The sequence below is a fragment of the Octodon degus genome, unplaced genomic scaffold, assembly GCF_000260255.1.
Source record: "Octodon degus isolate 3935 unplaced genomic scaffold, OctDeg1.0 scaffold00107, whole genome shotgun sequence".
Taxonomy (NCBI): domain Eukaryota; kingdom Metazoa; phylum Chordata; class Mammalia; order Rodentia; family Octodontidae; genus Octodon; species Octodon degus.
Window position 1 is genome coordinate 7,613,569 of NW_004524683.1, and position 17,315 is coordinate 7,630,883.

Genomic DNA, 17,315 nt, shown 5'->3' on the forward strand with positions numbered 1-17,315 from the left:
TTTTTTTTTTTTTTTTTTGCCTTTTTGAGACAGGGTCTCACTATACAGTTCAGGCTGGCCTTGAGCTCACTTTAGAGCCCAGGATGTCCTTGAACATGTAGCAGTCCTCCTGCCTCAGCCTAGTGAGTGCTGGAATTACAGGCATGTACCACCATGCCTAGCCTTGCCCTTCTTATTTTAATTTTTGGATAGGCTCTCACTAAGTCACTAAATTATACAGCTGAGGCTTCAGTTTGCAATCCTTTGCCTCATCTTCTCCAAGTGGTGGAACTCCAGGCAGGTGCCTTCATGCTGGGCTTCCTTGGACTCTGATGGAGTTGAAGGCAATAATGCAGGTAAGCGTATGTGCTTAGTCTGTGATTTTGTTTTGCTTTGTTTTTGTCCTTTTGAGATAAGTTCTCACTACGTCATTCAGGCTGGTCTCAAACTCATAGTGGTCCTCCTACCTCAGCCTTCAGTGTGCTGGGATTATAGGTGTGCACCACCACACCTGTCTTGTCCTCTTGAATGGAATTCCCACTGACCTTTCTTCTAGGCCTCACTCAAATGCTAGCTGCTCTGGGAAATTTTCCCTGCCCTTCCTCAGGATGGAATTAACCCCTTCTCTTACAGGACAAGTATTTATTATATGCTTCTTATAGGCACTGTGTTAGTCAAAAGGAAGAAAGGCCCCATTTCTTGCTCCCAGAGGGCTCAGTCAAGTGGGAAAGATCAGCCAGCCAATGAAGCAAGCCCTTAAATGTCAGTAAGATGAACACTAGGGAAACCAGCTGCCACAGAGGGCTGTGAGTACCTAGAGGCCCAGAGTGTGACCCAGAGAAGTCAGAAATTCTTCCGAGATGAGAGAAGGAAGCTGGGATTGAAGATCACACAGGCCTTAGCCAGACAGACATGGGAAGCATTCCAACCAGCTCGTGCAGCCCAGCCAACTCCAGCGGCACAGACCTGACACTCCACTCCGTGGTTGGGAGAGGCCCTCTGTTGGCTCAAACAGCGCTTATCACTGATTGTGTACTGGAGTTGTGGGTCTATTTCCATCCTTCCCTAAGCCAGAGTCTGAGCTCCCTGGGAGCAGATCCTGCCAGGTCACTTCTGGTGCTCTGCCTAGTGTTGCCCAAGTCACATTCAGTTCTGTGGCCCTTGCTGCTCTCCTAGTCACCAGGGCAAGGGTGGGGGAGGGGAGAGGGTTGAGGCTGTAGTGAGCCACTGGGAAATGAATTCCATCATCCTGTGATAGTGGGATCCCTTTACTGTGACAACATCACTTCCCAGAATAGAAGAAAGTCAGGCTTTCTTGCCAGAAAAAGAAACATTCATTTCACACTATCTCATCGGAAACAGCTCGGGAGAAATGCAGTATTGGTGGCTGTTCCAACCCAATTCTCTTTCCCAGGGGCTCCCACTCGCCCCACTCCTCTCCAGAAGCACATCCAACTCTGCCCAGCCCCTAGAATCCTGGGTCTGGCTCCCTGCTTGCTCAGTCCAAATCAGGCCCTTGGGTAAAAGCCTGGTAGATCCAGTTTTAGCTCCCTGGGGGTGGATCAAGATTCTCACTGTTGTTACCCGAAAGGCTCTTACAGATCATGTGGTTCCACAGTTCCCTCTTTCTCCCAGCCACCAAGAGAAAAAAGAAAAAAAAAAAAAAAAAGGTCATAAGAGACATAGGCCTCTACTCAAGATCACAAAATAATTTTGATGCAGAGCCAGGGCTTGAACCCATGCATTTCACCTCCTGGCTTAAAGTATTTTCATAAACTGTCCTGTGGAGGTGGGTTGTCTTAGCAACAACTGTTCTTTGGGTGGGCAGGAAGTTGCTATTGTTCCCTATTCTCCCAGATCCCAAGGTCTGGCTCTTGACTCAAACTCTAAAGGGGGAGTGAAGCAGAAGGGAGCAGAGCCAGAGGCAGGGCTGACCTTGGCCTCCAGAATTGGCCTGTCCCCTTCCTATAAGGACAGCAGGGAGATGGGGACAGTCCTTAGAGGGTAGACCAGTCCTGCCTCCACAGGCTCCAAGAGAAACCCCTTGTCCCAGCCTTTGTCTTTTCTTGGGTACTACTTGTGGGCAAGGCACAGTGCTCGAAGAGATCAGTGACATCCTAGTCACAGGAGGGAGCAAGGAATGGGACAGGAATCCTCTCCTTGCTCTTCATGGGCAGTCTTAGGCCCCATGCAAGATGGGTCAAGAAGGACAGGCATGGTGACTCATCTATGATCCCAACACTAGCGAGGCTGAGGCAGGAGGATTGCTGCAAATTCAAGGCCAGCCTGGGCTACAAAGTGAGCTCAAGGTCAGCCTGAACTGCACAGCAAGACCCTGTCTCAAAAAAGAAAGAAAGAAAGAAAGAAAGAAAGAAAGAAAGAAAGAAAGAGGCTGTCCAAATAGCTCAGCATATTAAAGCACTAGCTTAGGCAGACCCAGGGGCTGAGGGGGGAGGTTGATTCAATCCCCTGCCTGCTGTGCTGGCCCCACCCCTGGGGCACGCTGAGATGAGACTGGGCATGGTAGTGCACACCTGTAATCCCAGCTCAATGGAAGCTGAACGCAGGCAGATCACTAGGAGTTCGACCTATGTGGTGAGACCCTGTAGACCTTGTACTAAAATACAAAAAATAAATAAATAAATAAATAAATAAAAATTTAAGAAAAGGATGGGTCAAGAATACAAGGACAGTTGGGTATCATGGTATATGTGTAGCTCTGGCACTTAGAAAGTTGAGGAATGGGATCTCAAATTTGAAGCCAGGCTGGGACACATGGCAAGACTGCTCATTTTAGTGACATAAATTGTAATTAAATGTCTTTTTTTTGTGTGGAACCAGCGATTGAACTCAGGCCTTTGTGCTTGCCAGGGAAGCGGCACTTAGTCTACTGAGCCATCTCCCCGGCCACAAGACTTTTTTTTTTTTTTTAATATAGTACAAAGAAACAAAATAAGATGTGAAATATACTCCTGTAAGGTTTATAGGGGCCAGGGAGATAGCAAGCACGTAGAATAAGCACTTGCCTGGCAAGCACAAGGGTCTGAGTTCAATCCCTGGTTCCGAAAAAAAAAAAAAAAAAAAAAAAAAAGATTTATAAATGGGTAGCAGCCACTAACCTGGGAAGGGTAAGAACCAGAGAGATCAGGCATGGCTCCAGATTTCCTGGTGTGGGCTCAGGCAAACTTTTGAACATGAGACAGAAGAACTGATGACCACTTTGCTCATTTTAGTGACATAAATTGTGATTAAATGTCTGGTACAAAGGAAGTATCAACCATAAAGATGTAAAGCATGGTCAGATAATCCATGTTTAAATTCTGACTTTGCTTTTTACTGTGTACATGATGGTGGGCAACTAATAAACCTCTCTGTGTCTCAATTTCTTTCTCTGTAAATATCATTCATCTAACAGGGCTGCTGTATTAAAAGAATATTATGTAAGATGCTCACAGGATGGCTGGCAGATGTGCTTAGGTAAAAACTCATTTCCAAAGCAGAGCCGACTAGTAGGCTCTTTGAGCCCTGAGCTCAAGTTTGTACAAGGAGCCTGGGCCAGCCCTTCCCCCAAGGGTACAGTCACAGCTCTGCTCTAGGGAATTTGGCCTTCACCTCAGACCTTGAAGGCCAATTGCACACTTGGCATTCAAGTCCTGCCCCCAGAGAGTCTTTCCTGACCACTCCACCCTTGGGGCCTCTCCTACCATGGGCTGGCAGCCTGAACTGGGCTGGGCTCCCAAAAGTGACCCCTCCCCCCTACTCCCTGCCTGTTCAGCTTGGCAGAGCTGGGCACACAGTGGGGCTCTAGGAAAACCTACTCCCTGCAAACTCCAAGTCACTGTAAGCTCTTGGTCCTGGGCCAGGGCCAGGGGGCAGCTAGCAACTCCTCAGTTTGTGAGAACTGGCTGCAAAGTGGTGACAGGTGTAAGCCACCCCCTTCCCAGGAACTAGGGCCTTGGGGTGCCTGCTGGGGCCTCAGCTGCCCTTTTGGCTCTGAATCTAGACCAGTAACTCCAGGGAGGGGAGAAGGCTACAGTGCGAGGAAAAGAGAGTGGGCAAAGGAGCTGCACTGACTGAGCTGCTACTCTGCTCTCCCTACTCTGCTACAGGCTACAACTTTCAGAAAGAGAAAGAGATGTTTCCAGTATCAGGCGGTTTTGAGTACACACACCACCACGCCAGGATCTTCCATGCCACATGTGGTCATGAACATTGAGCCTCACAGGGACCAAACACTTTCCCAGGGGCCAGGGAGATAGCTCAGTAGGATAAGCGCTTGCCTGGCAAGTGCAAGGGCCTGAGTTCAATCCCCGCTTCCACCAAAAAACAAACACTTTCCCAGTTTGCAGAAAGAGGGAAAAACAACAACACTGATTGCCTTATAAAAACTGGGACTGGAAGAATAGGTAACCCCTACAGGGAGGAGGAAAATTTGGGCTGAGCTAGGTTCTCAGTACTTCCCAGCCCTCACCGCCCCTCTCATTTGGCATAAACAAAACAAACAAACAAAAACCCCAGAAACCTGTGCTGTCAGGTGCAGTGGCACAGGCCTGTGATCCCAGCACTAGGGCGGCTGAAGCTGGAGGATCTCCACAAGTTCAAGGCCAGCCTGAACTACATAGTGAGACCATGTCTCAAAAATTTAAAAAAAAAATTAAAAACCCAAAACCTGTGCCCAGGCCTTAGGACCCCTCCACACCCATCCCTTCTCGGGGGACAATGAATGCCTGTCACTCTGTCCATGCCGGCACCTCAGGGTTTACGAAATGATCTAGGAAGGAGTCTGATCAGTTAGGTGGGCAGTTTTTAACTCCCTCCTCTTCAGCCTAACTCTGGGGCCCACGGCTCGCGGCGCCCACACTCACCAGCTCCAGCCTCAGCGCCAGGATCTTGTCCCCCAGGCCAGGGCCGGGGCCCGGCGCCCCCGGGAGCAGTAGGGCGTCCGAGGTTCCGAGCTCCCAGTCTCCTCGCAACCCTCGGAGCAGCCCTTCAGGGGTCTTCCTGCCCACCTTGCCCTCCACATCCCGCAGATCAGGAGTCGGGGGCTCCGCCGGGCCCTCCATGAGGGCCCACCCGGGACAGGGCTAGGCGGGCGCGGCTCCTGGGTCCCGCTCCAGGTCTTGCGTTCCCGGCGGCTCTGAGCTCGGAACCCGCGGGGGCGGAGGCGGGAGCCGTAAGGCTCCGAGAAGCCACGCAGAGCTAGGGCAGAGAAATACTCCAGTGGCGCGCACACCACCTCTGGCGTTGGCTGGCGATCCTGGATTCAGAGCTGAAGGAGCAGCGGCGGGGCCCCGGCGCCTCCTCTCCAACCTGCCAGTGAGTCCTGCCAAGCGCACAGCAGGCGTCCAATAAATGCTCGGCGACCGAAGAAGACTCAGATGCCCCCAGGCCAGAGATGTCGGAGTTTTAGGACCGGTGGCAACAGAACTGCAGAGGGTGTGGAAAGCTTCCTGGAGTAGCCGAGCTGGGTCTGAAAACAGTGTAGAATTTAGCTAGTCTTTCACACCTCCCTGGGGCTAGGATTCACACCCAAGGCGCAGAAAGTGAGAGCTATCAGGGTTAAAGCAGGAGTCCTCAGGGACTACACCTCGCATGGGTTTACAAGCAGGATGCTTTGTACCGAGGTTAGCGGGGAATGAATCATTCGGATTGCAGGTTCCGCTGCGCACAGCGACTCCCTCAGTACCCCTAGCTATGCTGGGGCTGAGGCAGGAAGATCAGGAGTTCAGGGCCAGTTTGGGGGAATAAAGCAAGACAGCTTCTGGTTCTGTAAATTTGGGCTGGGGCCTTCGGTTATGCTTTTCTTTTTTGTTGTTGTTGAGACTGGGTTTCCCTATTCACGCTGTGTAGTTCAGGCTAGGCTTGAACTCACTATGTAGCCCAGGCTGGCCTCAAACTTGCATCGATCTGATCCTCCGGCCTCCGTTCAAGCGCTGGGTTCACAAGTGTTTGCTACCACACCTGGACTCATTCTCCATTTTTTTTTTTTTTTCATTTTGAATTTCTGACAGTTTAGGATGTGATGGCCATAGTGCTGGAGACCACATTTTAAGTAATAATGCTCTAGAATGTGGTTTTAAAGTATTTGGACTTCAAGTGCAAGGTCTTGAGTTGGTACCAAAATAAATAGTTTTTGGACTTCACAGTAAGAAAGAAAGAAAGAAAGAAAGAATACAGGTGGTGAGGAGCTATGAAAAACTGTTTTGCTTTAGCCTTTAGTCCAATTCTAGCCAATGGTTTTAGAAGAATTTACATAAGATAATCTTTTAAAAGTTTTCTTTCATATCTGTAGGCTCATTTCCCAAAGGCAACTAGTTTTAGTCATTACACTCATAATTCTGGGTAATAGATTTATAACATTACTGCCTTATTTATTCTTTTATTTATTTAGGGCTTTTTTTTTTTTTTTTTTTTACTGGGGATTGAACTCAGGCCCTTGCACTTGCCAGGCAAGCACTTATTCTACTGAGCTATCTCCCCCGCCTGTTTAGGGCTTTTTGAAACAGAGTCTGGGGCCAGGGAGATGGCTCAGTGGAATAAGCACTTCCCTGGTAAGTACAAGGGCCTGAGTCCAATCCCTGGTTCCACCGTGCTGGCCCTGCCCCCGGGGCATGCTGAGATGGCAATTGAGACTGGCCTGGTGGTGTGTGCCTATAATCCCAGCACTTGGGAGGCTGTAAACAGGAGGGTCTGATCTATTAGTGAGACCCTGAACATGCTGTAAACCCTTCCCTAAAATACAGAAAGAAAAAAAAAAAAAAAGGAAATAAAATAAAGAAACAGTCTCACTGTGTAGCTCGGGCTGACCTAGAACTCCTAATGTAGCCCAGGTTGATCTTGAAAGCTCAGATCACAGGGGCCAGGGTTTGATCCCTAGTGTGCTGTGCTGGCCCCGCCACCAGGGAGCGCTGAGATGGCGACTGAGACTGGGCATGGTGGCACACCTATAATCCAGTGCTTAGGAGGATGAAAACAAGAGGATCACTAAGAGTCAAATCTGTGTAGTGAGACCCTGTAGACTGTGTACTAAATACAGTTTAAAAAAGAAAAGAAACTAACATGGACTAGGAGCTTATAGTCAAGTGCTAGAAGAATTAGACCAGGATGGAGGGCATGTGTCTGGTGACGGGGTGCTAGAAATTGAACTCAGGACTTGCACTTTCCAGGTAGGTGCTGTTCCACTGAGCTATATCCCCAGCCTGGTAGGCTCTTTAGGAGGTAAAACTGACAGGAATGGGTGACTGATTGCATTCATTTCTTTATAATAATATCTAATAATTATTTGTTCAAGAAACAAATGATGGCAGGTGCGGTGGCACACACCTGTAATCCTAACACTCAGAAGGCTGGGGTGGATGATGGCTAAGAGTTTGAAGCCAGCCTGCAAAGCAGATCGAGACCCTGTCTCAAAAACAAAACAAAACATCCAGGTGTGGTGGGCATGTCTATAATCCCAGCACTCAGGAAGCAGTGGCAGGAGGATCATTGCAACTTCAAGACCAGCCTGAACTGCATAGTGAGACCCTGTCTCAGAAAGACACACGCACACACAAAAAGATACACATACAACAAAACCCTTTGTTCAATCCCTAGTACAGAAAAAAGAAAAGAAAAACATCTGCCCTGGCTAGCCACTAAATCTAAAACTCTAGGGACAGAAGCCTGTGATCTGTTTCAACAAGTCCTCCAGGAGATTCAGACACAAGCTAAATTTTGGGAACCATATGCTAAGCTAAATGATTTGTGTATCTTCTCATTTAAACTCCACAACTTTCAGGTGCTAGGAGGGAGGTAGCTCAGTGGTAGGATTGCATGCATTAAGCCCAATATTTTGATTCCCAGCACTGCAAACCAAACAAAATAAACTTCACAACTGACTCAGTAAACACTGAGAGCAGAACCTGGGGCCAGGCCATGAAGGCTTCAATTCCAGCTCTCCTAGTTTCATGACTCTTTCTTTATCTAAGATCAGGATAATGCTGTGAGCTAACTATTCCATTAACATAGAGTAGGTATGTTTGCCTTTCCACAATGTCAGAATTTATTGTGTAACAATCAATTCACAAGCTATGCCAATGTCAAGCTTTTACTTGCTGAGTACTCTAGATTTCTAGATTTCACTAGAAATCTAGGCAAGCATAGGCTCTTTCAATTTTTTTTTTTTTTTTCCAGAACTGGGGATTGAACTCAGGCCCTTGAGCTTGCCAGGCAAGCGCTTATTCTACTGAGCCATCTCCCCAGCCCCCTCTTTCAATTTTTGTATTTTGTTTGTGGGGTCTATGTTGTGTAGTCCATGCTGAGTTGAAACTCAATCTTCTCCTGCCTCAGCCTCCTAGAAGCTGCTATCACAAGTGGTCACCACCAAATTGCCAGATTCCAATCTTAATTTCTAACACCTGTAGCGCTGAAGGCACATCTCACACTGCACAATAATTACAGGTTACACAGTGGCTGAGAGAGGGATAACAATGGCCACAGCACTCAGAGGCTAGAATGAAAGCAGAAAATCTAGAGATAGAAACAATCACCACAGGCAGCGGAGTAAGACACAGACCCCCTACAGGCCAAGCAAGCTCGAGTTTGTTGAAAGTAGTGAACTTGTTGGCAGTTCCAAGGGCTATATCAAGCAGAACGGTCAAGCTGAGCTGAAAGCAGGACAGCTGCTGACCTTGTGACATGTTCACCAAATGGTCTGATAGAATCACAGTTTGAACTCATTACGTAGCCCAGACTGGTCTGGAGCTCACTGTGATCTTTCTGCCTCAGCTGCCTGAGTGCTGGGATTATAGGTATGTGCCACCACGCTGGGTTTAGGAACCCTTCCTTTTATGTGATTCAGGTGAGGCACTTTTGTTATTTGGTAGTCTGGTGTGTGTGACAAAATCACAGGCTGAGGGCTGGGGAGATGGCTCAGGGGCCGGGGAGATGGCTCAGTAGAATAAGCACTTGCATGGCAAGTGCAAGGGCCTGCGTTCAACTCCCCGTTCTGGAAAAAAAAAAAATCACAGGCTGGTTGGGGGCTATGTAGCCCAGGCTGGTCTCCAACTCATGGCAATCCTCCTGCCTCAGTCTCTCCAATGCTGGGATTGTAGGCTTGTGCTACGATGCCCAGCTCAGTATTTTTTTTTATACCGGGGCTCGAACTCAGGACCTTGCGCTTGCCAGGCAAGCACTTATGCAGCTGAGCTATCTTCCCAGCCTAGTAATTGTGTTTAGTATTAGCACAATTGACTTATTTTTCAGTTTGTATTCTGACTGTGCTGTGAAGTTGGGCAAGGTCCTCAGCAGTTTGGTGTACCCATCGGTTATCTACTAGCACAAATGGGCTATCAAGTCATTCTGTCTTAGCACTTGCACTCAAAGTGGAGCAATGCTCTCTCACAAGCCACAGTCACCAAGAGCAAGGCAGAGCTCGGCCTGACTGCCTCAAGTCCTAGTGCTGCATTCATTCTTAGGTGCTTAGGACGGCAGGACCAGGTTTTCAATCCGCTTCCCTTCAAGGGGTGTGCATGACCTGGGCCTCGGAACCGTCGCCTTTAGCTCTATGGAGCCCCGCCTGGACAGTTCTGGGGTCCAGGGTGGCAGGTTCCCGCCCCTAATCCGTAGGCTTTCGGCAGAGCCCGGAGCGTGGCTGCGTAGAGCGGCGTGCACCCTAGCCTCCCTACCAGAAAAAAGGCGCCGCCCGCCGTGCTCAGAGCCCCGCCCGCCGCCCTCTCACCCCGCAGCGGCGGCGGCGGAAGCGGGGGGGCGGGGCCGGCGGCCGGGGCGGGGCCGTGCGCGGCATGGAGGAGGCGGAGGCCACCGCGCGCCGGGCCGAGAGGTGCGGGCCAGAGAAGCGCCCGAGCGGGGCTCCGGGCCCCTGAGCTGTGAGTGTCTTTGCGCGGGGATCTGGAAGGTGGGACTCGACCAGGTCAAGTCTCCCCAGCCCTCCGGCGGCCCTGAGCCCTAGAAGGAGGAGAGAGAGGCCAGATAGGACGGGGCAAGGGAGGGGACTGGGACAGGCACACCGCTGATTTTTGTCTCCCCCCCTCCCCGCACTGGCAGGGACTGGGGCTTGGACCTTTCAGGGGCTGATGAAGCTTGAGAGCCTGTTATCTGGCCTCCACCCCTGGGTTCCTGAGCATTCTTGGTGCAGTTAGTCCTCCTAGCCCCAGGGAATTTCCAGGTGATCTATCCCCTTAAAGGTTGAGCCTCTTGCCCCAAGACACATAGCACAGGTGTTTGCTGGGAAGAGTTGATGCAAGGTCCTCCCTTATGTTTTCAGAAGACATCAGACTTTTGGGAGAAGCACCTTACTCTGTGTGACACTCTGGTCCCCTCAGATTCCTGAAATCATGGACTGGCCAGGACAGTGGTAACCCCCTAATCCAGCATGGACGACTGGAAGCCCAGCCCCCTCATCAAGCCCTTTGGGGCTAGGAAGAAGAGGAGCTGGTATCTCACCTGGAAGTATAAACTGACAAACCAACGGGCTTTGAGGAGATTCTGTCAGGTATAGAGGTCCCTCAAGGGTCCCTCTCAGTTTTCCCTAACCCAAGCTATGGGCCGTCAGACCCACTTTGACCACCCCCAAGCAAAAAGAGAGTAGGTTTCTAGCAGGGAATCTTGTACCTGTCATACTCCTCCCAGGTAACGGTCTAGACCCTGAGTTCTGGAATCAGAACCTAAGTTCAGTCTCCTAGGCTTCTGACACAAACCTCAGGAAGCCTGTTGTGCCCAGGGCCACACACCTGTCAGGCGGTTAGGCTAGGGTCCAGGTCTTTTGATGTTCAGCTTAGCTCTCTGAGCTTAGCTTCATCTCTAGAAACTAACTGTGGAGGGAACAAAGGAAATCAGGGCCTCAGATGGCAGAGTACAAGAGCTCTGGGTAGGCATGGCCCTATGAAGAGGGAAGGGGTAAGGAAGCCCCCCACCAGCAGGTCACCATGAAAGAAGGCCCCAGTCAAGGGCAGACACAGACAATACAGATCCCAGAATCTACCTGTGTCCTCACTACAGCCAGGGCCCTCCTTTTAGGAGGACCCTTCATAATCAGCCATGGTGTGCCTCAGTTAACCCCAACTCTCACTTCAGACAGGGGCTGTGCTTTTCCTGCTAGTGACTGTCATTGTGAACATCAAGTTGATCCTGGACACTCGTCGAGCAATCAGTGAAGCCTACGAAGATCCAGAGCCAGAACAAGACTATGGTGGGGGCAGCTGAGGATGGTGTAGGCGGGACCCTTGGGATCAAAGGAGAGAGTGGCAGGTGGATCTCCAAGGATATGACTGCTGAGGAGACTATATCTGTGACCTGTTGCATCCACAGATGAGGCCTTAGGTCACCTGGAGCCCCAGCAGCACAGAGGCACTGGTCCCCGGCGGGTATTGGATGTGGAGGTGTACTCAAGCCGTAGCAAAGTGTATGTAGCAGTGGATGGCACCACGGTGAGTGGGCTGGGGACCTAACTCACTGCCTGTCTGGGCAGGAATTGTAACCTGGCCACTTTTCTAGCAGTGTGACTTTGAAGCCTGTGGTTCCTCATCTATAGTCTGGGACTAATGACTTCCACTTGTCAAGATTTGTCTTTTTTTCTTCAGAGCACAGTGTTTTGCTGTGCAGTTCAGGGTGGTCTTAAATTCACTTTGTAGCCCAAACTCACAACAGTCATCCTGCCTCAGCCTCCCAAACTCTGGGATTACAAGCATGTGCTACCATGCCTGGCTTGAAATGTCTTATATGTGGTGAAATCTAAAAAAAAAAAAAAAAAAAAATGATAATGAGGGCTTAGAGATTTAATTCAGTGGTAGATTGTTTGCCTAGCAAGCATGAGACCCTGGGCTTAATCCTCAGCACCAAAAAGTAAAAAAAAAAAAAAAAAAAAAAAAGAATTAGTAAGCCATTCAATCACTGACTTTATTTCATAATCACTCCCTGGTTCCTTCTCTGGTCTCAGGCCTTGGGGTGGGCTCTGGGGACCTGTTGGACCCGTCTTACCTGGAGGAGTTCAATGGAGAGAGTATTGTGTCTTCTCCAGGATGAACTGGAAACTGTCACTGGCTCTAGGAGCCATGGAAGTGAGGGCTATAGATAGATGGGATGCTGAGGAGGCTTCCTGGAAGAAGCTGCCTTAAAACTGCACTAGAAGAGAACTGTGGGGCCAGCAAGATAGCTCAGTGTTCTAAAATGCCTGCTTAGGCAGGCTTAGGCAGGTGAAGGAGACTACAGTTCGATCCCTCGTACCACATGCCACACCAGCCCCATCCTCAGCCAGAAAGCTCAGTGGTCTAAGTGCCTGTTTAGGCAAGTACAAGGACCAGGCACCACATGCCTGCTGGCCCTGTCCCCAGATGTGTGAGTTGGCCACCAAGACCAGGTGCACACCTGTAATGTGAGCACTGGGGAGGCTGAAAACAGGAGGATCGCTACAAGTCCAAACTACTTAGTGAGACCCTGTACCAAATACATTTAAGAGAGAGAGAGAGCGCCAGAGCCCCCTTGACTAGTACACAGAGAGTTGGACTTTTTCTCTGCCATTGCATAGGTGCTGGAGGATGAGGCCCGGGAACAGGGCCGAGGCATCCATGTCATCGTCCTCAACCAGGCTACGGTAAGGTTCTCCGGGTGGGGTACCTGGAGGACTGAAGCTAAGCTCTCTGCTGGCCACTCCAGCTCCTGAGACATGTGTCCTCTGGTAGGGCCATGTGATGGCAAAGCGTGTGTTTGACACCTACTCACCTCACGAGGATGAGGCCATGGTGCTGTTCCTCAACATGGTGGCTCCCGGCAGGGTGCTCATTTGTACTATCAAGGTCAGTGATTTTCTCTCAGGCCTCTTCCTACCCTGTAGCTTTGATCCTGTGCATGAGAAGTGACCTCCTAGGAGAGGGACACCTACCCCCGGGGTTCCTGCTCGAGAGAACCTAGTGGGAAGAGCGTCTGAAGAAAGGTGAACCCAGTCCCTGCCTCAGCATTTCTGTTAGTCCAGTAATATAGTTGTGGAGCATCTACTGTGTGCTGAGTACTGCTCTGGTGCTAAAGATATGGTGGGAAATAGAGTCTTGACCCCAGTGAAGCTTATGTCACAGCAGGGTGAGGTCAACCACAAATAGCCAGATGAATAGCAAGAGACAGAATGATGGGGTTGTGTTTCAGAGAGGGACAGCCTGTGCCAGGAGAAGATCAGGGAAGTACCTGACCGGTTTGGGGGACAAGAACGCAGAGTAAGGAAGGAAAAGAAAGTGGTGGCAGAAGATGGTAGGGAGATGGCAGGGCACAACAGTACCTACCATGTAGGATCGTAGTATGATAAAGATGGGTTATCTGGGAAGCCTTGGATGGTTTTCAGACTCTTTCTAAGGCAACACTTTTCTTTCTTTTGTTTTTTGTGGTTTTGAGGTAGGGTTTTGCTATGTTGCCTAGGGTGGCCCTGAACTGCTGAGTTCATAAGCTAATGACACCTCACTGGGCTTCAGTTTTCACATCTGTGAATGACAGTGATTATAGTGATCATAAAAGGTTATTATTGTAGACCTAATGAGCAGGTGTGTGTGTGTGCGTGTGCGTGCGTGCATGTGTGCGCATGTGTGGTACCGGGATTGAACTCGGGACCTTGTCTTGCCAGGCAGGTACTTAAGCCATTGAGCTTTCTCTTCAGCCCTTTTGTTACTATTTCTGCAGTAGTAATGATTGAATCCTAGGGCCTTCCTACTGACCTGCATCTCCAGCCCTTTTTACTTTTTTTTGGAGACAAGATCTTGCTAAAGGGGCCAGGGAGATGGCTCAGTGAAATAAGCGCTTCCCTGGCAAGTGCAAGGGCCTGAGTTCAATCCCTGGTTCCACAAAAAAAAAAAAAAAAAAAACTTGCTAAATTGCCCAGGCTGGGATTGAACTTGCCATCCTCCTGCCTCAGCCTCCCAGAGTTCTGGGAATATAGGCATGCACTATAACACCTGAGTTAATGAGTTAATTTATGTAAAAAGTTTCTTTACGCAGTGCTTAGTATATAGTTGTTTTGAGACCAGGTTTCCTGGAAGCACACCAGACAGGCTGACCACCTTCTCTGGTCCCCTAGGATGAGGGCTCCTTCCACCTCAAAGATACGGCCAAGGCTCTGCTGAGGAGCCTGGGCAGCCAGGCTGGCCCCACTCTGGGCTGGAGGGACACCTGGGCCTTCGTGGGACGCAAAGGAGGTGCCATCAGCAGAGGCTGCCCACCCTGTAGTGTCAAGGGAGGAGCGGGACCCCAGGAGATGGGGTGGGCTGGGCTGGGGTGCAGGGTTGTAGGAGCTGGGAAGTGAGTAGATGACAGTGGGCAAGGAGATGGGAAGAAGCCCCAAACTGGAATCAGGGCCCCTGTTGCCCCTCATTGCTGTGCCCTGCCAGGTCCTGTCCTTGGAGAGAAGCACTCTAAGTCACCTGCCCTCTCCTCCTGGGGAGATCCGGTCCTGCTGAAGACAGATGTGCCCCTGAGCTCAGCTGAAGGTGAGCTAGTGCGGGCCGGGCTCTGGGCAGGGGCTGGGTATTTGGCACTCCTCTATCTAGCTCTATGCCCTTGACTGTGTGCTTGGGCTTTCTAAACCAAGCTTGTCTCAGCCTCCCTCCTTTCAACCCATCCCCTTGCAGAGGCAGAGTGCCACTGGGCAGATACAGAGCTCAACCGCCGGCGGCGGCGTTTCTGCAGCAAAGTTGAGGGCTATGGGAGTGTATGCAGCTGCAAGGACCCCACACCCATCGAGTTCAGTCCTGATCCGGTGAGTTAGGCCTCAGGAGTGTGGTTTGGACCCCAAGAAAAATCTATTTGGACTTTCTCTACCTCAGCCTGGGTGGGAACCAGATGCTGAAGATTTATATTTAGCTCTGAGAAACAGGGTAAAGCTAAGGGGCAGGTACAAGAACATGCAAATTCAGAGTGAAAAAGACCTTCTGGCTGGGTATGGTGGCGCATATCTATAATCTCAGCACTTGGGAGGCTGAAACAGGAGAATTGTTAATGAGTTCAAGATCACCCTGGGCTACAAAGTGAGCTCAAGGCCAGACTGAACTGCGTAGCAAGACTGTCTTAGAAAGACCAAAAAAAAAAAAAAAAGAAAGAAAGAAACCAACCAACCTACCTACCTACCTACCTTTGGCGTCAGGGATATAACTCAGTGGCATAAGTGCCTGCCTGGCAAGCACAAGGTCCCAAGTTTGATCCCCAGTACAACAAAAACAAAAAACCTTTTGCCCATTCCCTATCTGCTTTGGAGTCCCCCACTGTACTGAGAACTCTTTCCTAAGTGGGGATTCTAGTTTGAAGGCGATATAGAGCAAAAGCTAAAAGTTGTTTCTCACAGCTTCCAGACAATAAGGTCCTCGATGTACCTGTGGCTGTCATTGCAGCAAACCGACCCAATTACTTGTACAGGTGAGCCTGGAAAGGGGCTATACTCAGCCCTGAACAACAGGGTGCTCAGCCAGTTGGGGAGGGGTGCTTAGCTCATCTTCCTGCAGGAGGAATTGCTCTGGCAGGTGGGAAACCAAGAGGTTCTAGTCTCATTTACCTGTGGAGAGACCATGAACCCATTTTTAAACACGGGGTCTCTGAGTTGAGAGGACAGAGAAGCCCTAACCCACCCCTGGGCTCCCCAGGATGCTGCGCTCTCTACTCTCAGCCCAAGGGGTGTCCCCACAGATGATCACGGTTTTCATCGATGGCTACTATGAGGTGAGTGGGGCTGGGGGCATCTGCAGGGCTCTGAGCAGCAGTAGCCTCTGAGGACTGGCAGGGTTGACAGTCTAGATGGGGACCGAGAGATGTGAGGCACTTGGCATGTGGGCGCCTGCAGGGGTGGACAGAGGAGGTGGACTCACATGGTGACCAGTGGCTGTTCCTCCCAGGAACCCATGGATGTAGTGGCATTGTTTGGTCTGAGGGGCATCCAGCACACTCCCATCAGCATCAAGAATGCCCGTGTGTCTCAGGTATCGGCTAGGCAAGGATGGAAAGGGTAGACACCTGGCTCTGCCCTCCACCCCAAGGCTCATGTGCCCTATTCCTACTCCCCACCCAGCACTACAAGGCCAGCCTCACTGCCACTTTCAATCTGTTTCCGGTGAGTACTAAGGGTATAGCTTGTGGGCCTGGAGAGAGAAACATGGGCACGTGGGCACCTGCTATTTAGTAAGCTTCTCCCTTTACCAGGCTATGTATTCTTATCTGGAAACAGGAATATTGGTGCCTGCAAAGGAGGATGGGCTGGGGACCCCCAGGATAGTAGTGGCCCCTTTGCGATCCTGATGTCTCCCTGTCCCTTTAGGAAGCCAAGTTTGCTGTGGTTCTAGAAGAGGACCTCGACATTGCTGTGGATTTTTTCAGGTGAGGGCCTATAAACCATATAGAGGTCTGTGTGATTGGGTCTCTAGAAAAGAAGGCAGGTAGCTGTCCTTGAGAGCTTTCTAGAGAAAGTGAGTTCAGAAGTGGGGGAAGCCTGACCAAGGTAGGTGGGCAGATATTGGGGTTGGGGTAACAGAGAAAGGCTAAATGGAGGTGATGAGGACTTGTTTCCTGAGTCCCAGCTGCAGCTCTTCCAGTGTTACATGTGGCTGGCTTTGTCCTTGCTTCCCTCTGAACTACTGGACTCGGCTTTCTCAGTTTCTTGAGCCAGTCCATCCACCTGCTGGAGGAAGATGACAGCCTGTACTGCATCTCTGCCTGGAATGACCAGGTAGGCTGGGTTACTGGGGATTAGCCAATGGGTGGTTTGTAGAGGTTCCGAGCTAATATTTCCCACAATGGCCCCTTGTCCTCAGGGATATGAACACACAGCTGAAGACCCAGCACTACTGTATCGCGTAGAGACCATGCCTGGGCTGGGTTGGGTGCTTAGGAAATCCTTATACAAGGAAGAGCTTGAGCCCAAGTGGCCCACACCAGAAAAGGTACCTGGCAGGGTAGGGTGAGTGGGCTGGAGTCCAGTACCAGCCCAGACTTCTAACCTTCATAATCCTCCCTGTCCTCCAGCTCTGGGACTGGGACATATGGATGCGGATGCCTGAACAGCGCCGGGGCCGAGAATGCATCATCCCGGATGTCTCCCGATCCTACCACTTCGGCATTGTTGGCCTCAACATGAATGGCTACTTTCATGTAAGTGGGACGCAGGAGGTGGTATGCTGTATGAGGTCAAGGATAGGGACTCTAGAGCTGTCCTGGCATTTTTTTTTTTTTGCGGAACCAGGGATTGAACTCAGATCCTTGTGTTTGCCAGTCAAGCGCTTATCCTACTGAGCCATCTCCCCAGCCCCTGTTCTGGCATTATTGCTTACTAGCCATACCACCCTGGGAATATTACTATCCTGCTTTTTTTTTTTTTTTTT

At 50.3% G+C, this 17,315-nt stretch overlaps 2 protein-coding genes across 5 annotated transcripts in view; one reads left to right on the forward strand and one right to left on the reverse strand.

The window, feature by feature from the left end:
- The window catches only part of Lurap1 (leucine rich adaptor protein 1), a 14,320-nt gene extending 9,043 nt beyond the window's left edge, over positions 1-5,277 (reverse strand). Inside the window, exon 1 of the mRNA XM_004639176.2 lies at positions 4,845-5,277. Coding sequence (XP_004639233.1) covers positions 4,845-5,042 — 198 coding nt within the window. The 5' untranslated portion in view covers positions 5,043-5,277. The remainder of the gene's footprint in view (positions 1-4,844) is intronic.
- Positions 5,278-9,729: 4,452 nt separating this feature from the next.
- The window catches only part of Pomgnt1 (protein O-linked mannose N-acetylglucosaminyltransferase 1 (beta 1,2-)), a 16,991-nt gene continuing 9,405 nt past the window's right edge, over positions 9,730-17,315 (forward strand). Inside the window, exons 1-18 of one of the 4 annotated variants that reach the window (XM_023724234.1) lie at positions 9,747-9,845; positions 10,024-10,144; positions 10,302-10,471; positions 11,053-11,167; positions 11,287-11,405; positions 12,503-12,568; positions 12,657-12,770; positions 14,033-14,150; positions 14,343-14,441; positions 14,583-14,710; positions 15,293-15,363; positions 15,588-15,663; positions 15,837-15,920; positions 16,010-16,051; positions 16,256-16,314; positions 16,591-16,663; positions 16,749-16,877; positions 16,960-17,085. In XM_023724234.1, the coding sequence (XP_023580002.1) occupies positions 10,352-10,471; positions 11,053-11,167; positions 11,287-11,405; positions 12,503-12,568; positions 12,657-12,770; positions 14,033-14,150; positions 14,343-14,441; positions 14,583-14,710; positions 15,293-15,363; positions 15,588-15,663; positions 15,837-15,920; positions 16,010-16,051; positions 16,256-16,314; positions 16,591-16,663; positions 16,749-16,877; positions 16,960-17,085 (1,539 nt within the window). In that variant the 5' untranslated portion in view covers positions 9,747-9,845; positions 10,024-10,144; positions 10,302-10,351. Of the gene's footprint in view, positions 9,846-9,868; positions 9,890-10,023; positions 10,145-10,301; positions 10,472-11,052; positions 11,168-11,286; positions 11,406-12,502; positions 12,569-12,656; positions 12,771-14,032; positions 14,151-14,342; positions 14,442-14,582; positions 14,711-15,292; positions 15,364-15,587; positions 15,664-15,836; positions 15,921-16,009; positions 16,052-16,255; positions 16,315-16,590; positions 16,664-16,748; positions 16,878-16,959; positions 17,086-17,315 lie in introns of those variants that run through there. The other 3 variants (XM_004639177.1, XM_023724235.1, XM_023724236.1) reach the window with 3 other exon arrangements.